Source organism: Pelodiscus sinensis, chromosome 1 (assembly GCF_049634645.1).
Source record: "Pelodiscus sinensis isolate JC-2024 chromosome 1, ASM4963464v1, whole genome shotgun sequence".
NCBI lineage: Eukaryota > Metazoa > Chordata > Testudines > Trionychidae > Pelodiscus > Pelodiscus sinensis.
Window position 1 is genome coordinate 87,692,625 of NC_134711.1, and position 23,261 is coordinate 87,715,885.

The 23,261-nt window shown below is 45.5% G+C and overlaps 1 protein-coding gene and 1 long non-coding RNA gene across 7 annotated transcripts in view; one reads left to right on the forward strand and one right to left on the reverse strand.

The window, feature by feature from the left end:
• Positions 1–23,261, forward strand: part of UBN2 (ubinuclein 2) — a 125,411-nt gene that overhangs the window by 53,074 nt on the left and 49,076 nt on the right. For all 6 annotated transcript variants that reach the window (XR_012905657.1, XM_075935246.1, XM_025187092.2 and 3 more), the window contains exons 12-13: positions 18,378–18,428; positions 21,923–21,965. Coding sequence is in view for 5 of the 6 variants with exons in the window: in XM_075935246.1 (XP_075791361.1) it covers positions 18,378–18,428; positions 21,923–21,965 (94 nt within the window). In the remaining variant the exon portion in view is untranslated. The remainder of the gene's footprint in view (positions 1–18,377; positions 18,429–21,922; positions 21,966–23,261) is intronic.
• LOC142830441 (uncharacterized) lies at positions 5,913–10,716 on the reverse strand. Its single transcript, XR_012905679.1, has 3 exons — positions 10,645–10,716; positions 9,043–9,175; positions 5,913–6,050 (listed from the first exon to the last, which is right to left on the reverse strand). It is a non-coding gene; the product is annotated as an uncharacterized LOC142830441 (long non-coding RNA).

Sequence of the window (23,261 nt, forward strand, 5' to 3'; positions counted from 1 at the left end):
CTGGTTAAACATTAAATTTAATGTTTAAACTGATTAAATGGAGGTGAGCTGCAGCAGCCCCTGCGCCATAGATAGGGGCTGCTCAAGCCTGGCTGCTTCTGACCCCACAGTGGGCTGCTGGCTCCCACCCGTATGAGCTGGGAATCAGCAATCTCATGTGGGGCTAGAAGTGTCTGCGGGACTTGGAAGGGGGGCAAAAGGACTGCTGGCTACCAACCCGTGCAGGCTTGGGATCTGGTAGCCTCTCTTCCACTGTCACTTCTGCATCTCTCCCTCCTCCCTGCGAGGCTGCGGACTCTTCACCCATGTGGGCTGGGAGGCAGTAGCCCCTCATAATAGAGTAGCCTTCTGCCCTGGTGGTCTTGCTCCCAGGTAACAGTTAATCATTATCCTGTAATTATCACCCATTAAGTGTGATACTTACTGATTAACCATGCACATCTCTAATTTCAATAACAGTGACTCTCTTTTGTTACTAATTTTCTTATTTAGTTTTCTTGAAAAAATAACACTTATAAAAAAATACATAAAATAGAATTCTAAATCTTTGTATATTTGGATACCTATTTAATTAAAAATGAAAATATTTTAAGGGCTCTGCCAAATTTTCAGGACCCCGATAGGGACTCGATGCCTGAAAAGATTGGGAAATCCTGCACTAAAATATTGATACAATAAGCATCAGACTCTTAGGTGTAATGACGATAATCAATGGAACACAGTAATACCTTGGTACAAAAAATATCTGAATGACAGAACAGGTCCTGCTGGTGTGGAAGTGGCCCTTTATGTGAAAGAAAGTATTGACTCAAACGAGGTAAAAAGTCTTAAGTGAACCAAAAGTATCTTAAAATCTCTATGGAGAGTAATGCCATGCTCCAACAATAAGAATGTAGCAGTACGGATTTACTGCTGGCTGAGCAGAGTGGTAATAGTGTCTGTCAAATCTCAGGAAGATTATAGAAGCTATTAAAATAAAAAACTCAATGTGGGATTTCAATTATACTCATATAGATGAGGTACGTGTCACCTCAGGACAGGATACAGAAAGAGAGTTTGACACCTTAAGTGATTGCTTCTTGGAGCAAATGGTCATGGAACCCACAAGAGGAGAGGCAATTCTTGATTTAATCGTTAAGTGGAGCACAAGATCTGGGCCAAAAGGTGCATATAGCTGGACATTTGGTAATAATTAGGGATGTTAAAATGCAGGTAATTGGCTAACCATGTAACTGCTGAAAAATTGTTTGGGTAACCAATAAACTCATATTTATCAGTTAGCCATTTACATGGCTACACTTTTAAACCTCTGGAAATTAAATGTAACACTCTGGGGCAGGAGAAACACCGCAGCAGTCCAATATAATAGCATTTAATTTCAGAAACTGGAATGACACACAAATGAAGTTAAACAGACACTAAAAGGTCCATGCCAAAAATGAAATTCCCGGAAGCTGCATGGAAACTTTTTAAAGACTCTTAAAGATACTAGAGTAGAGTCTCAATTTAAATGTATACCCCAAATTAAAAAGCATAAAAAGAGAACTAAAAAAGTGCCACTGTGGCTAAACAACATCAGAGCAGAACATGAAGATCATGGTTCAAACCACATCTTGTTGGGGAAGCTCAGGAGATAACAGAGAGATTGCTGGGGAGATTTTTCCTCTGGTGGTTTGGGTGATGTAGAAAGTGAAGCTGTCTCTGTAATCTCTGACCAATTTAACATGGTGACTTGATTATGATTTTAATTTATCAGTGCACAAAACATTTTATTAACAATCCTTTATACTTCTGTTTCTAAACTGTCCCTGGCTAACACATGTCTGATGTGCAGTGACATAAGCAAAATACAGCAATTTCTAGGGCCATGTCTACTTACCTGTTAAGTGCATAGCTAGAGTCAACATACTTTAAATTCAGCCTTCTGCGCTGGCTTCATAGAGGGAGGTCAGGAGCAAATACTCTCATTGACTTTACTTTCTCCTTACTAATCAAGGAGTATCGTCATCAACAGGTGTGAGGGGAGGAAGGTGCCATCCACATTCAATTTAGTAGGTCTTTACTACACCCACTAAATCAATTGCCAGTAGATCAACTGCCAAAGCATCTATCTTTTTGCTAGTATAAACATGGCCTTACTCTTGTTAAAATTCAAATCAATGTATGAAGGAATGTCAAAGTGGACTAGCAAATGAATAGTAAATACTGGTATCTTTTGTTGGTTTAGGGCTATTTACTTTGCATATGTGGACTTGTTGACAGTTTAACATTTGTAAGCTTTAACTTTTTTTTCCTGTCTCATCTAATTTCATTAAATAGCTATTTGACCCTCCCCATAACTTTCTGCAATTTGATCATTAAGATCAATAAAAATCTGTTTTAAAAGCTTTTTTAATTTGTATGGATAATATTTATGCTTTTTATTTTTAAAAGTGAATTCTGCCACCCCTGAGCATAATACTTTAAGTCCTAAAAGGTGGATAATGTCCAAGTTTTGATAATCTAAAACAAGGAGAAGGAGATCATGAGTGTAGCCAAAAGGCAACACTACTTATTGCTGAAATAAACACTTGTGCTATGGTTGGTAGGTTATAAATAAATAACCAATCTGCTATGTAAATAATACAAAGGAAGATGTAATGATTTTTTTAAATAGTGAGTAAATGTGCTAATGAATACCAATTTTCATGGGTATGTCTAGTATTTGTTTTAATGTATTTATATAGTGCGGTGACTCTTTACACTCTGATAAACGAGACCTAGGACAACAGTTAAGTAAGAGAGGGTCAGGAGAGATTATTGGTGAGGAAAATGAAAATGTCTCCTGTTGCGAAGTTATTCCAAGATAAATGAAAGCTAAGCCTGGGCATACTTTGCTACTGAAAACATTATACTACCTTTGGCACATGGCTTTTAATGGGAGGAATGTGTGAAAAGAGCTTTCAAGATTTTACTCTTATTACCTCCAGACAAGTGATCTCAACAAGTGGAGAAACAGCACTCTCATCTAAATCACTTCTTCATCCAAACAAGATTTCTCTTTTATCAGAGTTTAGTTTTATGTATCTACTTGGTAATTGTGTAACAGAAAAATAACTTGCTAGGTTTACAAAACAAGACATACATAATTACATATCCACATACTGATGCAATTGTAACCTGCGTTTAGAGCAGGCCTAGGCAAAATGTGGCTCATCAAGCCACTGGATCCAGCCCGCAGAAGCAGTGAGGAGCCCCAGGCAGGTTCCTAAGCTTGCCCCACACACTGCTTAAATGTAGCTGCCTGGCCCAGTTTCACTTTCAAAACTGTAGTCCCGGAGCTGAGTGGGGGAAAGCTTTAGGTGCTGCCTCTGCCCCCAGCACGATCCCATTGGCCAGTTTCTGGCCAGAAACTGGCCAATGGGAGTTGCCTGTTTGAATAACAGGCAGCCAAGAAGAACCATGCCCCCTCTCCTCAGCTCAGTTATTCACACAAGCATATGGCTGGGCAAGCAAACTGGCTGGGAAACATTTTAAGCTTTGCAAGCCTTAACCCTGGTTTGGCTGCTAGCTGGTAAGTCTCCTGCCTCTGGCATCCCAGCCCCTCCGTACCCCAACCCTCTGCCCCCATACCTTCTCCCAGATCTGGCAGCCCAATTTCCTGTCCCAGATCACAATCCCCTCCTATCCTAGGTCACATCCCAAAACCTTGGCACTCCAGTCCCCTGCCTTAGGTCACAACTGCCTCCTTCACCCAGACTCCCTCCCAAACTCCATTCTTCCTCCTGCACCCCAGTCCCTTACCCTAAGCTCCCTTCTGCACCCAACCTCCATCCTAGACACTGCACCTCCCCCATTAGTATCATGGAAGAGTGGGGACCTCGACCACTTTCCCAAATCTTGGAGTGGCCCCCTGGCAAAAATTTATTGCCTACCCCTGATTTAGAGGATATTTTATCAAGAGAGTTCATGTATACTGAGAAAATGTGGAAGATAGGATATGTCACTGATGTGTACCACATATCAAGTCAGACATGTCATATTTAACAGTGATGGAAAAATGTCTTGCACTCACTCCTGCCTGGGTAGTTTCAGAACACATAGCAGTTCTCAATAGCCAAAATGAAAAAATTAGATTGGCAGATTGACAGTTAGTCCAGCATCAGATGGTACCTTCGTGAGGAGGGGGGGTGGGCTTCCACATGTGTGAGGTTGACCAACACCCAAAATTAATGCTGTTGATTGCAATACCATATCCAAACAGTTCAACCTGGCTGGCTATAGCAATGGTCATAGTCCTCAGTGTTGACTATTAATGAGCCCAGGTCCCCAACATGTACACAGAAGAAACAGTGAAAAAAGGTCAGCCTGAAGCTAGTCCTTTCTACATACTCAACTGTATGAACCACTGATCAGTAGACATGAGTCCAACTGTACTGCAAGGTGTGTCTGTCTCTGAGGATAAGGAACATTTCTTGTTCAGTCCTATTTTTAATGTATATCCCATTAATTCCTTTTACTGGAAATCTGACTTCAGGATGCTTCCCTGACATCTCTAATCTTGGCCCCAGCTGCTTCAGCTCCCCAGAGAGACCCATGAGGGACACTGAGCAGAAGACAGCCAGGTTCATATGAATAGAGCAGTCTAAAGCCCCTACCACCAGATGGTAATAGCAGTTGCTGAGTGATTGGGGGTAAATAATCAGTTAGTACTTAACATTTGGTATGTCTCATTTATTAACCAGCCTGCTTATTAAATGTGTTGATAATTATGCTCAGTATGTTCCATTATGTATACCATTTTTTTAGGTTTGGATTGGTATTTGTTCAACAGTAGGAACTATGTAAACTGGAAATTAATAAGACACTTCATGTTAAATCATGGATGGATGGATAAGCATGCAGAATTCCAGATGACACCGGTTTAATGATCTGAACAAGTGGTTTGAAATATCTAGATTCTGTCTAGTCCTGATCAGTTATTCCCTCTTATGAACTAAACCAACACATTGAATTCCTTGTAATTTACTGTGTGCAGAGAGACTGTCAGAAGAAACCATTAAATCAATGTCTCATCTGTTTTGCCTTGGACATTAAAGATCTCTTGGCATTTGGTTAGTAGGCCCCCAGTGTCATTGGCCAAAACCTATCACCATTTCGCAATCCCCCATTGTCATATGATATGCTAGATACCATCTGCCTTACTCCACCCCAGCAGTTCTATTTCACTGGTGTGCATTTGTAGAGATGGAATGCTTTGGAATCCTTCAGGATGAAAAGCATTGTATGAAAGTAAAATATTCTTGGTAAGCATTTAGTTTACTGATAGGGGTTTTTTTTCTTAATCTGAAACACAGTTGATTCTTCTTTTTAGTGTTTGCTCATGTCCATTCAACATAGGTGGGTATGCCTACCGCATGCATTGGTGCCGGAAGGTTTTCCCCAAGTAGTACAGGAGGTCCCCGACTTGCGACCTCACGAGTTCTGACCTCCCGCACTTACAACCATTTTTGTAAGTGCAGAAGGGGCCAGAAACTCCTGACTTATGTCCTCGGCCCACATTTACAATGGTGCCTATCGTAAATGGGGTTCAAGTTATGATGCCCCCGACTTTCAACACTTCCCCTGGAACCAATCACGTCACAAGTCAGGGGCCTCCTGTACCCGTGCCATGCTACATAGGATGCTCCCAGACCCTCCATCCCTCAATTCCTTATCGCCAGTGGTGGTGCTTGGAACAGCATGCTTCAGACTTATTTGTAGATAGCATTGTCTATTCCATTGCATGGTAGATAGTTATCTTCTTATTTAAGTACCTGTGAATAGTTTTGTGAACTTTTTTGATTCCCTGTCTAGTAGTGTCCCTGTGGGTGCTCCACTGAAGGAGTCAGGCTCGTCCTGGCGCTGCAAGTCGGAGATTTTTCATTAGCAGTAGCCCAGCTGAATGCGCGTGCATGCTCGCTCGCCGTCTTGCGTCGTTTGCGTTCTTTTGCGGAGCGAGGTCTGGCCCTGCTAGTTCCTCCTAACCATCCACAGCCACGGACGGAATCCAGATGAGTTCTTCCTCCATTCTGAGGAAAAATAAGAATAAGAAAAATAAGAGATTACTTTATTCGTCCCAGTTTAGCCCTTTCCATTAGTTATAGTTCATAACATTCTGTTCTAGTTTAAAAATATAACGTTTTTCTCCTGTTCGTTGTTTGCCAACAATGTAAGAAAGAAAAGAAGATGGAGACAGAGAGACTACTTTAAGATTTCTGGTTACACGGGACAGTTACCATCATGCCTGGGTCCCCCGGGTTAAAAAAGTGCACAACATGCCAAGATGGGATGCCTGCATCAGATGGCCATTCACGCTGTATTAAGTGCCTTGGGGAGGATCATATCCCTCAAAAGTGCATGCATTGCACCAAGTTAACCATCCGAGCCAGGCGGGATAGAGAAATGCAGCTCAAAATGCTTCTTTTCAATAGAGTATTGAAGCCACCAGCCAGAGAGTCGCCAGCGGACGAGACGCCTGTGGTGCACAAGTCTCAAGATAAGAGGAGTTCCACGCCTTACAGGAGCACGAGTGCAGGAGATAGACCTGGCACCTCCAGTTTGCCACCCAGGCATGTTAGTGGCAAGGCAAGTAAGGGCTGTAGCACATTGGCTCTGAGCTCTGCCATAGTTAGCAACCCGGCACCAACGGTGCATGCGGTGCTGCGACCAGAGTCAGCAACGGCACCAAGGGCCCATGTTACCACGAGGCCAGTAGTCTCAGCACTGAAGCCTTCGGCACTGAAGCCATCGGCACCGCAACACCCTCCTGCGGTGCCGATGGCCTCAGCACCGCTACCAGCAGCACAGGTGGCACCGGTGACATCTACGGCACCGACATCACCACTACTGACGCCTTTAGCACCGTCCGAGCACCAGGATGGTTTGGAACCAGGTGACGTTGTCTCTGTACCGACCAGCCCGCAGCGCACAGCTTCACCTCCTGCGCTTATTCCTCCAATACCCACTGAGGCACAGCGAAAAGCTAAGCATGTCCGCACGCCGTCACCTAGTCCGGAGCTGGCTATTTTCTCCAGAGCCTCCTTTTTCAGCTTCGTATCACTCTGGGAGCCAACAACGTGTTCCATGCTACATTTCTTCCCGGGAACGGTACCTAAGATCACCACGTCGATCTCTAATGCTTCAATGATATTATCTTTCTTTCCACTCCCGGTCGCCCTCACATTATACATTGAGGTCAAGATCGCTGAGATCTCCAACGCTTTGGGTATATTCCCAACACTACAGGAGTGCAAGCAGTTATTCCCCAAGGCACTCCCCTCATGCATATCATCACAGGTGACACTACACTGTTACCATCGCGAGCGCCCATGCTCACATAGCATAGACTACTCTAGATCTAGATCACCAAGACATAGGTAATCCCTGTCTTCGCAGCATCAGACCAGGACAACCCGCCTCCTTGTACATCTCCTCCGACACCCATGGGAGACGTGCCCTCGGCCACTAGCCAACAGGAGAGGGATGACAGCCTGCACCCTGACCGCGAGCAGCATTGCTTAGATTCCCCCACCGACCAGTCATCTTCCTCATCTGACGACGCAGTGTTTTAGGGGGATTCTTCCCCGACAGATGACTACAAGCAATTCCAGGAGCTTTATAAAAGAGTCTCTCAGTCCCAGGAAGTACAGACCATGGGCATGGCACAAAAACAACATCGCCTGCTGAAGAACCTACAGCTGTCCCAAAAATCCAAATTAGCACTTCCCTTTGATAAGGCCATCCTGGAAATTGCTAATGACATCTGGCAAACTCCAGCCTCTACATTGCCGATGAACAAGCGGTCAGATTAAAAAGTACTTCATTTCGTCTAAGGCCACAGAATTCTTGTTTACACACCCCCAACCCAATTCCATCATCCTGGACGTCGCTCAGCAGAGTGTGAAAACTCCACAGGGCAAAAGCGCCGACAGTGACAAAGATGCAAAATGCTTGGACATTTTGGCCAGAAAAGTTTATTAGTCTGCCACTGCCACGCTGAGGATGGCTAATTATGTGGCTCTCCTCTCCAACCACGACTTTGACAACTATACTAAGATGTCAAGTATCAGAGGGGTAGCTGTATTAGTTTGAATCTACAAAAGTGGCGAGGAGTCCTGTGGCACCTTATAGACTAACAGAAGTGTTTGGAGATTAAGCTTTCGTGGGCAAAGACCGACTTTGTCAGATGCACCTGATGAAGTCGGTCTTTGCCCTCGAAAGCTTATGCTCCAACACTTCTGTTAGTCTATAAGGTGCCACAGGACTCCTTGCCACTTATACTAAGTTGGTCGCTCTACTAGAACACTTATCTGCTACCAAGAGGCAGATCCTGAAAGTGGTTGTCAAGGAGGGCTATACAGCAGCTCGTACAGCACTACAGATCACCCTCAACATTGCAGACACAGCGGCACAGACCACGGCCACATTGGTGGTCATGCGCCGCTCCTCCTGGCTCTACCTCGCATCCACCTACAATCAAAGGTAGAAGACTTACTTTTTGATCATCAGTCGCTTTTTGCCCAAAATACTGATCAAATATTTCACTCGGGCAAGGACTCTCGCACCACATTGAGAACGCTGGGAATGTACACGCCACCATACAGACACAGGAGATGCGTGCCCTACAATAAGCAGAGACTGGTCTCTTATGCCATACCCTGTTTTAGGCCATATGACTAACCCAGACAGAGACAATGCCCACAGAAGCATTGCCAGCAGCCCAACAAAGTGTCCAATCAACAACATGCCTGGCAGCAGGTTTGATGTGTCGATCGAGGGACTGTGTGCCATCCCCCTTACAGAGGCTCCGCATGACACAGGCGGTTTATTCCATCACCAGCTGAGGCCATACCACCTGCACTGGTTTGCTATAACCACCGACTGTTGGGTCCGAGAGATCCTCATATCGGGCTTCACCATCCCTTTCACTACTTTGCCCCCTCCCACCCCTTCTTCCCTGTCCCTTTTCAGGGACCCCTCTCACGAACCTTTTCTGCACCAAGAGGTCTCATTCCTCCTTACCATCAAGGCAGAGGAGAGGGTACCGGATCATTTCCGAGGGAAGGGCTTCTATTCCCAGTACTTCCTCACTCGAAAGAAGGCTGGAGGCCTAGGCTGGAGGCCTATCCTGGACCTGCGTCGGCTCAATCACCACCTTCGAAAACACAAATTCAAAATGGTCACATTAGCCTCCGTCTTTCCAGCTCTAGACAAAGGGGATTGGTTCGCATCCTTCAATTTATAGGACGCCTACTTTCACGTAACGATACACCCGGGCCACAGGAGGTTTCTCTGTTTTGTACTGGGCATGGAACACTATCAATACAGAGTGCTACTGTTCAGGCTCTCGGCAGCGCCAAGAGTATTTTCCAAGACCCTAGCGGTCATCGCTGCCTACCTACGACATCTCGGCATCACGATCTTCCCCTATATGAACAACTGTCTACTGAAGGCCCCCACCTTAGACGAGGCTACGTTGGCAGTAACGCAACCAGGGCAGCGTTCGAAACCCTGGGGCTCATTATCAACCTGGCAAAATCTTCCCTAATGTCGTCCCAATCTCTGGAATTCATCAGGGCGAGGCTGGGTTCGATAACTGCAAGAGCATACTTACCCCTAGACAGATTTCATACCATCCAAAATCTGGTCCACACCTTATTGGTCACTCCCAAGACCCCCATACTTACCTGCCTACAATTACTGGGACACATGGCTGCCACTATTTATGTTGTGCCTCAAGCGAGGCTCCATTGACGGTGCCTTCAACATTGGGTACTCACTGTATATGCACCAGGGATCCAGAGCATGCGTAAGGCAGTCGCTGTTCCCAAACATGTCAGACTCTGTGGTGACACACGCCCAAAAATATGCTATTGGGCATTCAATTTCACAGCCTGAAACCAGCTACACAACTGACCACAGATGCACCCTTACTCAGTTGGGGGGCCCACTTACGGAACTATCGTGCTCGAGGTCTGTGGGCACCTCAGGAGTCCCTGCAGCGCGCACACTTTCTCAAACTGCAGGCGGTGTTCAACGCTTGCAAATACCTTGTATGATGTGTGGAAAGTATCACAGTACAGAACCTCGCTGACAACATATGCACCATTTATTACATCAACCAGCAAGGCGGTACTCGATCTCGATCCCTCTGCACCAAGTCCATCTGCTTATGGCATTGGGCTATCTGAAACGGGATCACCCTTACCGTGGTGTACCTCCTCAGCAAGAACAACGTTATTGCTGATGCCCTCAGTAGGAGTTTTCCCCCACAACACGCGTGGGAACTGCTCAATGATGTGGCCCACAACCTCTTTGAACACTGGGGATACCCCAGTATAGACCTCTTCACCACCCAGTACAACACAAAGTGTCACTGCTATTGCTCAAGGGCCAGCATTGGTGCAGCTTCTCAGGGGATGCCTTCCCCCTCAACTGGGGTCCTCACTGTTTGCTGTACGCTTTTTCCCCCTATTCCACTCATCCCATGAGTATTGGAGAAAATAGCAATGGACAGGGCCACAGTGATATTAACGTCATTTTGGCCCCAACAGACACAGCTGCTGCAGTTGTTATGGTTGTCTGTGTCCCAACCATGATGACTGCCGAATCTATACAACTTACTGTTGCAACATCACGGTACAGTCCTCCATCCTCACATCGACTGCCTGCACCTCACTGCATGGCTCCTAGTTGGCTCCAAAGTCCTGAAATGAAAGTTTACTTGGTGGCAATATCAGCCTTTCAAGCTCCCATCAATGACTGACTATTCAATTTTCGCTCACCCATTAACCAAAAGATTTTTGAAGGGTCTTGCGAACCTGTGCCCCCCTCACAGACCTCCTCGGGAGCCATGGGACCTAGGTCTAGTCCTGGACCCTCTAACTCCTCCCCCCCTCCTTTGAGCCACTTGCGACATGCGATCTCTGCACGCTCGCTATGAAGGTGACATTCTTGCTTGCCATTACCTTGGCATGACGGGTGAGTGAACTCGCAACACTTTCTGTTGATCCCCCATACACGTTATTCACAGAGCACGGAGTAATACTTTGCGTTCAACTGTCCTTTTTGCCAAAGGTAAACTTGACCTTTCACATAAACGAACCTATAAGCCTTCCAACCTTTTATCCGAAACCGCACTCCACCACGGAAGAGATGCGCTTACATGCGCTGGACGTCAGAAGAGTGCTTGCCTTTTACCTAGAAAGGACACGAGTCTTTCGAAAATCGCAGCATTTTCTGTTATCTATAGCGGAGCATTCAAAAGGCTAACAGCTCTCCGCACAGCACATTTCCAACCTGATTGTATCCTGCATTACGCGATATTACTCCTTGCGCAATAGATCGCTACCGCCCAGACTGAGGGCCCATTCCGCTAGAGAGATGGCAACCTCCATGGCCTCTTCAAAGTCCTCAGAGGTCTGTCAGAGAGAGGCCTGGGCATGATTCATGGTCCTGTGTGCTGCTGGAGTCGGTTGTGGCACCGTTCACTGTGCCGTAGGTACAAACTGGCACCAAGTTATGCCAGTTGCAGAAGCTTGTTATGGTAGTCCCAGTCTCCATCACTGTACTGAGGCTCCCCTCTTTGATGCCAATCCCCACACTTGAGGGGTAGGTCTGAGTGTCGTAGCTCAAGGTCTCCACTGGTTATAGAATCCTGGTACTGGGGCAGTTGCCCTATAAGGTCTTCATCTTGGGCATCAGGAAGCATCTGGCCCTGCACTGTGGCTTCAGACTCTGCTTCCATCCCTCCTGCACAGACATCTCAGCCCTCTGCCTCATTGCATTCGACATACCCTGAGATGGCACTAGCTATGTCAAGGTCTCAGTTGCAGTGGCAGGCTGTGGTGCCCATGGTCTCCCTGGGGTTTCCTGCTCCAACCCCATTTTACCTGCTCAGTCACTGGAGCATCATAAGCCCCTTCCATGCCCTTAGCACCTCATGGGCAACCAGGCGAAGCTTGTTTGGAGTCCTGGGAAAAGTGAGCCCCGCCAGGGTCACCTTACCTCTACACAAAGCAGTCGTCAAGGTTGTTGAGACCTTATGTCAGACCCCTTCCTCTAGTCTATCCCATGTATAGCCAAGAAGGAAGAAAGAAGTATTTCGTCCCTGCGGGGAGACCATGATTACATTTATACCCACCTGCCACCCAACTCCCTTGTGATGGAATCAGTCAACCACAGGGAGAGCCAGGGACAGCCTACACCCACCCCCAAGTATAAAGACTGTACGTGCCTAGACTTGTTAGCAGAACTTTATTCTTCAGCCAGCTTTCAGCTGAAGGTGGCAAACCACCAGGCATTGTTTGCCCATTACAAGTTCAACACATGGCAGGCATTGGCCAAGTTCGAGTCCTCCCTGCCAGATGGGCCTTGAAGTAAGGCCCTGGTCAAGGAAGGGTCTTCAGTGGCTCTGGTGGCACTGCAGGCAGTTTCACATGTGGTGGACTTGGCAGATCGCTCCATGGCATCTGCCATCTCCATTAGGTGACCAGCATAGCTCCTCCTTTCAGGCCTATCTTCAAAGGTGCAGAACTCCATCCAAGACCTGCCCTTCAATATGAGTGCCCTGTTTGCAGAGCACATGGACGCTAATGCATGGTCTTAAGGACTCCTGTACAACATTAAAAACCTGGGGCTTATACCGCCCAGGGACAGAGAGGAAGAAATGTAAACCCCAGACATCTAAACTGAAGGGCCACTATCCCCAGTAGGATACGGCCCACTCCTGCTCAAAGTCCTCCAGAAGGAAGCCAGGCCACCATCCTCAGTCTGGCCAGCTGTCAACTAGCCAGTCTAAGCCTCAGGCCAAGTGCACCTTTTGAGAGTGCACCCGAGGATGGTATACCAGACTCCACAGATCATGCCCATTTGTTCTCCAGACTCCAGCCTTTCCTCCCAGCATGGAGGGACATCACATTGGACTGTTGGGTCCTAGCCACTGTCCAGCATGGCTACTCCCTCCAGCTGTGCTCCACACTGCATGGTCCCTATTCAGGGACCCTTTTCACAAGCACTTCCTCAAACAGGAGTTATCTCAGTTACTCCAGATGGGAGCACTAAAGTGGGTTCCACCAGATTTCGAAAACAAAAGCTTCTACTGCTATTTCCTGATTACCAAGGCCAAAGGGGATCTATGACCTATATTGGACTTTTGCGATCTCAGCCAGTTCCTGGTCTGTCTCAAGTTCTGCATGGTCTCTCTAGCGTCTATCATTCCCAATCTGGATCCCGGGGACTGGTATGCTGCCCTCAGCCTCAAGGTTGTGTACTTCCACATTGCCATCTTCGAAGTCCTGAGGTTTGTAGTGGGAAAGAACCACTACCAGTTGGCTGTCCTGCCCTTTGGTCTGTCTTTGACCTCCAGGATTTTCACCAAATGCAGTCAGTGGTAAAAGCATACCTGAAGTGCCAAGGAGTGTAAGTACTCTGACCTGGACAATTTGCTTCTCAGAGGTCTGTTGAGGATCTAGGTCCAACGCAACTGTCTTCTTCTGGACATGTGCCACCAGCTCGGCCTATTAATAAATGAAAAGAAGTCACTGTTAGTGCCAACCCAATGGATAGAATTCATAGAGGTGGTCCTGAACTCCACCCAGGCCAGGGCATTGCTCCCTCAAGAGAACTTTGAGGCCCTGTCAGCCCTCTTGCAGCAGCTCGCCAGAATATCCATAACCACAGCAAGGGTGTTTTGCAAGTCCTGGGGCACATGACTGCCTACACACATGGTGTGCCCCTAGCCAGGGTCAGGATGAGACCCCTTCAACTAATGGCTAGCGGCGCTGTATGCACCAGGCAGGAAATCCTTTGACAGAAGTGGTAACAGCCCTGCCTCATGTCCCGAGGGCCCTAGAGTGGAGGACAAGGATGGAGCACATCATGACCAGCATTCCATTCCATCTTCAGCTGCATTTGAGGGAGCTAGTAGCTGATGCTTCAGAGTGCAGCTGGAGAGCCCACATGTGGACCCTTCAGACTCAAGGGGTGTGATCTGTACATGAGAGATCACTCCATTTAAAAATAAGAGCTCAGGGTGATCAGTCTTTCTTTCTCGCCTTATGGGCAGGGAGATGCGCATTCTCACCAACACCACCACCATCGTGTACTACATAAACAGACAATTTAGGGCCCAATACCCAGAGCTCTGCAGGGAAGCAGTGAAGCTCTCGGGAGTTCTGTGTACTTCACAACATCATGTTAGAGGCATGTCACCTTCCAGGAGCATGCAAAACAATAGTGGGCCGTCTCAGCAGAGAGTTCTCACCATGAGTGGGCTCTTCACCCAGCTCTGATCACTTCCCACTTCTGCAATTGGGGCTCTCCCAAAGTGGACCTCTTTGTGACACAATAGAATGTGAAATGCAGCAGATTCTGCTCCTAGTTCAGTCTTGAGTAGGGCTCCCTAGTGGATGCATTCCTTTTTCAGTGGTCAGAAGGTCTTCTCTATGCCTTCCCTCCATTTCTCCTCATTGGCAAGGTCTTCTAGAAGGTCAAGAGGGATAAGGCGACAATGATTCTCATCATGTTGACCTGACCATGTCACCACTGGTTTGGGGCGCTCATGAATCTGGTATCCCACGTGCCCAAGCAGCTGCTCCTGAAACCAGATGTGCTGGCCCAGGACTATCAGCATTTCCTACACTTTAAGCTCAGCTTGCTGCACCTGACGGTGTGGTTCATCCATAGTTGAACCCTCAAGAGCTGGTGTGTTTGGGTGAGGCTTGGAGGGATCTCTTCAAGAATCAAAACCCTCAACATGGTCTACCTACATGGCCAAATGGACTCATTTTTCAGTGTGGGCACAGCAGTGACAGGTTGTCCTGTCAAAGCCTCCATCTGAAGCAGCAAGGGCTTGCCCTGGCCACCATTAGAGTGCGCCTAATGCCCATTTCCACATTTCCTCTGTCGTTATGTCTTCTCCCACAATGTCACATCTTAGTTCATGAAGCATCTGGAACAGCTGTACCCCCAGACCCAAGATCATCTTCCCTGGTGGAACTTAAACCTGGTCTTGGTGTAGCTCATGGGACCATCGTTAGTCCCTTGCCATGAGCCCTATGTTGTTGCTTTCTTTCAAGGTAGCCTTCCTGATTGCAATCATGTCCTCTAGAAGAGTGTCCAAGCCCTGACATCAGAACCTCTGTATACTTGGTTCTTCATGGAGAAGATCCAGCTGCAGCCTCATCCAGACAGCCTTCCTAAGGTGGTCTCTGCCTTTCATTTGGACAGGACATTTTTTTGCCAGTCTTTTATCCCAAACCTCATGCAACCAATGAGGCATCTCCACACATTGGACATTTACACAACACTGGCATTCTACTTAAGACAAGACCCTTCCAGAAGTCCACACAGCTTTTTGTGGGCTATGTAGAGCAGGGGAGAGGTTCCTGTATTTCTTCCCAGCAGCTCTCAAAATGGATCACCTCCTGTATTCGTACATGCTACAAATTGAAAAGGGCCCAGATGCTAGCGTTGATCAGAGCCCACTCTACCAGAGCTTGGGCTTCATCATGCGCTTATCTCGCGTATGTCCCACTTCAGTCTGTCAGGCAGCAACATGATCATCGGTGCACACTTTCACATCTCACTATGCTATCATGCAACAGGCTATGGATGACATTGCGTTTGGCAGGGCTATACGGCAGTCTGCATGTCCTTAACTCCTATCCACCTCCGCAGACACTGCTTGCAGCCATTAGTGTTGAATGGAGATGAGCAAGCACTTGATGGAGAGGAGACAGTTGCCTGTTCTGTAACTGGTGTTCTTCAAGAGATGTTTGCTTGTGCACATTCAACTTCCCATCCCCCTTCCCTCTGTCAGAATTCTGGCAAGAAGTAACTGAGGAGGGAGAGGCGAGGAAGTGCCTTTATAGAGTGGTATATGCACACCTCTCCAGGGGGCACTGGGGACCCCGGCATCTATGGGTACTGCTTAGGGAAAAACTTCTGACTCTGGTGCATGTGGCAGGCATGCACACACATCTGTCCCTTTTTTGTTTTTTTTTGTTTCTCCCCTTTGAGTGTCAAAGGAGGTGCAGAAAGTATGTTTTCATCATTGGAAAGCATTCATCTTTCTTGAAGAGAATTTTACTGTTTGCTTTTGCTGAGTGTTTTGGTCCAGCTGTTGTTGGTGCTGCAGTCTGATGAGGTTTATATAATTTGAAGGGCGTAGTTAGTTTGAGTGTCTTAAACTGAACATTCTCATTAGGTTAAACTTTCATATAGAGGAGGCCCCCGACTTGCTACTGCCCGAGTTCTGACCCTCTGCACTTACAACAATTGTTGTAAGTGCGGATGGGGCTGAAAACCCTCGACTTGCATCCTTGGCCCACATTTACCATGGCACTGATCATAAATGAGGGTTCGAGTTACAACGCCTCCTCCTTGCAACGCTTCCTCCTGTATTGTTAAGCACGGCATTTGTACTCAGAAAATTCAATATTTCTAGGGTGTGTGGATTTTTTTTGCTTTAGAATCTATGGTGCTCTATCATTTGAGTATTGTTTCTAATTTTAGTTTACTGAATAAGCCCATTATTTTGTACCTTGAGAACCTTGTAAGTTCCAGGCTGAAGGATCTCAGAGGAAAAGATCTCAAGGTAAAGAAGGGCTCAGTGGTGTAGCAAAGGGGGGCTGAAGGGGATAGTTGTCCTCGGGCACCATGCTGGAGGAGGGGTGCCAATTTAGTCCCCCTTCACTCCCCCTGTCATTCCTCGCCTTGCCTGCTCCTCCTCTGCCCGCTGCTGGCAGGTGGAGATCTCCTCTCCGCTCACAGCCCGACCCTACTCCATCTCCACCGGTGGATCAGTACGGGGGGCGGTGCCTGGCTCCAAACTGGATGGGGCGGGGGAAGATGCAGTACCAGCTTCCCCCCTCTTCTCTTGCCCCCCCCCCCCCCCCCCACAGTTGGGCTCAGCCATGCGCCGGGAGGGGGGTACAAATTTTGCCTTTGCTCCCGGGTGCAATACACCCTCGCTATGCCACTGGAAGGGATGCAGGGAGGAGATTGAAATGTATAACTGTTGGAAGAAGTTGGAAGAGTAAACAAAATAAACTTGCAAAGGAGGAAGTCCATGTTCTCCCTGGATTTTCTTTAGACTAGAGACATTCAGTGGCTTAGGAGCAGGAACGGTACAGGGGATGTGAAACGAGGTTGAAGATTGTTAAAATGGATGGAATTGAATGAGAACATAGGACTGGAGAGCAGTCATGAGAATGAAGTCAGAAGAATGAATAATGGAATTGAGGAGAGGTGGGAGTTGGGTGCTGTACTGAAAAGACATTTGGAAGAGTTTTCTGATGGGATTAATGAAATTCTACTCTTGAATCTGCATGAGTGCATCATGCTGCAATGCACTTTATATACTTGGAAAACTTTCTGCTGGGGTGCACCTCTCCAGTGTGTTATCAGTAGTGGAAGCTGTATAAATAGCTGTTCAGGATTAGGTGAAATGGTGGATGAGTTGCCTGACAATGGAAGTGGTGCAAAAAAATGCTTCATTGTCCAAGTGCACCTTTAAAGCCTTGATGCCTAAACTTGGGGAGGGGGCCTGGCAGGAAAGAAGGGGGGGGACTGTAATTCACGTCTGATGCAGCTGTCGGTGGTGGTGTGGTGGCATTAGAGGACATTCAAGTGGATGTGGGCATTTATAGCACCATGATGTCCAACCCATCTCAGAGCAGGATCTGGTGACAAGGTAATAATACCTGAACGCTATCTACCTTGAAACTTCTGCTGTTGCGGTCATTGGTAGAGCTGTACTTGTTGACCCCATTAGTGAATTTTGACAGTGTCAAAGCAACCAAAGTGATGTTATGTGTAGCAGTTTTTTTAGTATTCTGTACATGATGCTGAGATGTTTGGGATCTAGCTTGTCTTTTGGATTATGCTTTCCTCCTCCTCCATGGTAAGGAAACTGATGTGTAGACCCCTTGCAGTGCCAGAAGTTAATTTAAATCAAGGACCATGGTATTGCCAATACCATTATAATGTGAAATACTGATGGTAATTTTTGGTTGTACGTTGCACTGAAAACCTTGACAAGGGGAGGGTGACATTTTAAAATACAATACTTCTGTCCCATTAAAGGTAATACTAGTCTGCATTGCTTTCTGACAGCTTAATAGTTATGTATATTGAATGTGAATTGTAATCTGTTTTGCAGCATTCTTCTGTTTATGGTTGACTATTTGTTTTTAACTATACCAAGAAAACTGTGCAAATAAACTTCTGCTTAGTGCTTAGAGGGGGCAGATAAGTAAATGGCCTATCTGGAAACCTGGTGGTAGATGATTTGCTGATGACCATGTCATGATTGCTTCTATAGAATTACTTTGTCTCTCTCCTCTTTCTTTCAGGATGCTCTTTAAAGAAAGTCGAAGTGTTCACAATCATCTCACTTCTGCTCCGTGAGTATAAAGCTGGCACCTGCTGGTATCTTTTTTTTTTTGTGCTTCAGTTGTCTGGGTAGCTGTGGCAAGTCTTGTGTGTTGCTCTACTCCTTAGGAATTCAGATGGATTATGGATTATTTTCACTGCTTCTACCTCCTGCTTTTTGTTTTGTTTTTCTGCTTGAGTAGCTTTAAAATATACCCAATTTTTTTCTTTTAATGATTTAACTCTCTGACCTACCATTTTGGTGTCCTTGAGGCATTGTGGTTTGTGGAATTCAAGCATGAAGTGGTTAAATATCTGGAACAGATATTAATACTGGTATAACACCTTTCATCCAAGGATTTCCAAGTGATTTACAAATCCTAAACTTTGCTACACCCTTAGCAAATAAGTATTGTAGCATGTGGGTATTTCTCTCACTTTTCCTCTCTTGGCTTCACTCCACAAAAACCTATCTAGTAAGATATCCACTCTGGTGTAAGTAAAACTCTACCTTCTCTAGCCCTCAAACATCACTAGTGCTGTTGCCTTCTCTGTGAGGAGTCTTTGTAGTTCAGCCAGAATTAGAATACTTATTTATAACTTGGAGCACAAAGCGACTTGTAACTCCCAGGATAAGCAAAAAACAAAACAATTCTTAATCTTACGAATAGTAACAGCAGATCTGAACAGTGGTCCATAAAGTATGAACTATGGTCCATATATGGTTTCAAACATGGCTATTACCAAATGCTTCAGAGAAGGGCATAAAAACAGTATATTGCAGAAAAATATTTAATCCCTCGAGGAAATTGAAGGGCAAAAGTATGTGTACAGTGGAGGGTACAGGTGAGTGAATAGTAGTCCTCAGACTTTGAAGCTAAGAAATGTTAGTTCTTATAATTATTTGAGTTGGTATAACGACAGATGCTATTCATATTAATTTAAATGATTAATTATTTTTGCATCTTACCAAACTGGTTGTTTCAGTAACACAAGTGCCAAAAGTTAATTGTGACCATTTTGCCATTTTATAAGCTTGTCAGACAGAAATTTAGTCTTTTTTGCTTTTTTGTCTATTTTAATATTTATTTCTTCTGTATGGTTTGACAACACAATACAGATGTAAAAACATTCAGGACATCCAGGTGTTATAGGTTGTTGTCAATTATAATAGAAGGTATATAAGCCACTTTTATCTGAACAATAAGATTTCATGATTGATTCAGACATTCTTGGCTTCAGAGTGACCATGTGAAGTGATAGAAACCACTACAAGTATTTTGAGCTCTTCTTGTTGCAGAATATCACCAGATTCCATCATTACTAGGATTTGTAGTCTGTTACCAATCCAATCTACATATTTTGAAACTAAACCTATGCAACAGCAAGACATGCATCTATGCCACATTAATAGTTCTAGGCCAGGGGTCGGCAATAATTTTCAAGGGGGCACTTAATGAATTTTGGTACATGGTCCTGGGCCTCCTCCACCCCCGGAACAGATCTGGTCTAAGGTGGAAGGGGCAAGGCTGAGACCAGCCTTCCCCCTAGGATTGTCTGGACCTGGAGGCACGCAACTAGGAGACATTTAAATAGGATCTGCTGCCTGAGCCACTGCCTGACAATTTAATGGCATGGGTAGGAGCATATAAATAGAAAGTGGTCAGATGCAGTCTGCGAGCCAGATCACAGTGTTAGGGGGGCTGGATCCAGTCCGCGAGCTGCATCTTGCCCTGCCCTGTTCTAGACCATTGTAATACCAGTGGTAACTCATCCAACCATCATCCTTACTGTACACCTAATTTGCATGCAACAGTTTCCTTGATTGTGAGGCAGATTGCACGTTGGTGAATTATTTGGCTCAGCTGCCATGTCTGTGTAACACAACAGGCTTCCAAATATGAGAGATGACTCCAGTTTGTACAAAGCTATAGCAGCTACTAAATAGGCGTAAACAGTTTTCCCTGAAATAGGCTGAAATATGAGTTTACATTAAACAGTGTATTCTCTCTAAATAGGAATAAAAATATTCTCTGCCTCAGGAGTACAAAATGAGAGAGCTGCTTTTAACTTGGTTAGTCAGCAAATACGTCAGATGTTTTTCAAACTATGGGTCATGACCTCATACTGGGTTGTGCAAAGTTGGGCACTAAATCTTATTACTGCAGGGTGGTCAGGTGACCAGTGGGGGGTGCTAAGGCAAGTAGCCTGCCTGTCCTGGCATCGCAGAGTGCACTGTGCCCCAGAAGCGGCTGGCAACAGGACCAGCTCCTAGGTGAGGCCGGGGGACAGAAGAGCACACCATGTTCTGAGCACTAGCCCTGCACTCCATTGGCTGGGAGCCTGCTTTTGGCTGCTTCTGGGGTAGGGATGTAAACAACTAATCAGCTATCCAATAAGCAAATGCTCATTAGATAGTCAACACACTAGTCAACTAGTTGTTCCCCCTCCCCTACCCCCACCTGCTGTCTCTATCAGAAAGAGGTGGGGGGGAGGAGCAGAGGGGGTGCTTCAAAGCAGCAGATCCAAGCTTCTTCCTCTATACAAACCATGGGCTCCATGCAGCACTACCTCTTTGAACACTGTGTGCAGTCCAGGACTAGCTGGGGAGTTCCCAGACTGATGTGGCGTTTCAGCTGATCCCAGCCTCCACGGTGTGTTGCCGCTTTGAAATGCCACAAGGAGCCTGACACTTAACTCCCCGCAATGTTTCAAAGCAGCAACACTGCAAAGAGCCCAGGATCAGCTGGGAACTCCCCCACTGATCCTGGGCTGAATGCAGGGCTGCTGCTTTGAAATGCTGCGGAGAGCATGGGGCCAGTGGGGGAGTCCCCCACTGGCCCCGTGCTCCCTGCAGCTCTTTTGCCTTTGAAGTATAGCAACAGCCCTGGGGCTGTTTCTACTCTTCAAATGTTGAGGTTCCCTTATTGACTAATTGAATAGTCGATGCAAATTGAATTGACTATTTGATTAGTCAATTAATCAAAATGTAACATCCTATTCTGGGGCACAGCATGCTCTGTGGTGCCAAGACAGGCAGGAAGCCTTCCTTAGCACCCCCACTGCATTGCTGATGGGAGCTGCTCAAGGTAAGTGTTTCCTGCCCCACCTTGACTACTTTCCCAAAGCTCGAGCACCCTCCTACACCCCAAAGCTCATCTTCAGCCCCATCCCAGAACTCTCACTCTAGTCAAATTATGCTGGGTCATGGGCATCAACAATTTTCTTCAACTGGGTCATGAGGGAAAAAAAAGTTTGAGAACTACTGATCTAAGGAAGCCCAGGGAAGTGTGACACAGCATGATATTATGATATATAACCTTTGCTTCTTCCTTTTAGCCCATTCCCTCCCACCCTTAGAAGTCCCTGAGACAAAAGTTACAATTTATATTGGGGGGAGGAAGGGAGGGAGAATGTCTTCTGTAGTCCTGTGAACTTATTTTGATTAAGTCTTCTAGAGTTAGAATGACTAACCCTCTTTTTTCTTGGTGTGTGTGTGTGTCTCCCTCTCCCTCTCCCGCACTAGGGCAAAGAAGAAGGTGATTCTAGCACCTAAGCCCAAAGTAAAGGTAAATATTGGAGCCACTCATGCAAACGTTCAGGAAGTGATGTTTAACATAGTGCATGTTTAAAACATTTATTTTTTTCCATCGCCAAGTCATTTGTACAGGTTGAAAACTTTTCAATAGGCAAGTATTTCCCTCAGAAAATGCTGACTGCATGAAATCAAAACGTTTCTGGGGAACGTTGACATTTTCAACAGAGAATGAAATTTAACATTAAGGTCAAAGTTTTGTTTCAATTTATATTATTATTATTACAAGTCAGTATTTTGACATATATTATACATGAAAGTCAAAGTAAAAAAGAGTAATTTTAGTGAGATCAAAATGAAATACTGTAGAATATTTCATTTCACGCACCAAAAAAAAAAAAATTTCAAATTTTCATAATAATTCAGGATTGAACCAGATTTGTAATCTCAGAATTCCATGTAGGTTAGAAATTCCAGTTTTTGGTCAGCACTTTTTATCAAACATTTTATCTAGGTTCTTTGAGTGGACCAATTTGGCAACCTCCCTAAAACAGCACATGCACTTTTCAAAAGTCTGCCTCCTGTTCATTGTGACATCTGGAGTGCTTAGCTTCATGGCTGTCGTAGATATGTGAAGGTTTAACTGGTGGGGGCTGGAGCAGCTCCCTGCCTGCCACACAGTGGAGTTTTTGTTTACATACTAAACCATTTAGCATGAATATTTAGCTCATGATCCTGTTTTATATCAATTGAAAAATTATGGTTAGATATTTTAAACAGCACTTAATTGCATGTGGTAGCATATTAGAACCTTATGACATAGATTTTAAAGTAGGTAACGTACCATTTGGTTTTACTGTACTTTTAAGATATATAAACATTGAAAATAGGCTATCAGAAGGTTGTAAATGCATTAAAATGTTACAGATTTTAGGTGCTTTGGTGACTGAATTTTCATCATAAATTAGGTGAGTACTAGAAAATTCTGCATGTTGGGTGGAAAAGTTCAATGCAATAAGCTGAGGTAGCCTCTAAATGACTGTATGTCTCACGTTCTGTTGTAGGTATAGTTGAAACTCAGATTTACTTTAATTTTCTTCATATTGAAGATTAGCTCTGCAACCCTGTAAAGTTTATTCTTCTTTACTGTGATATTCCAAGTGAAATTACAGCTCTAAGTCTTGCTCCTGTGAGCCATACTAACTGTACTAATAATACACTTCAGGGGTATGTCTAGACTGCATCCCTCTATATGCAGAGGGATGCAGATTAGGCAGGTCGACATTGCAAATGAGGCAGGGATTTAAATATCCCGTGCCTAACTTGCATA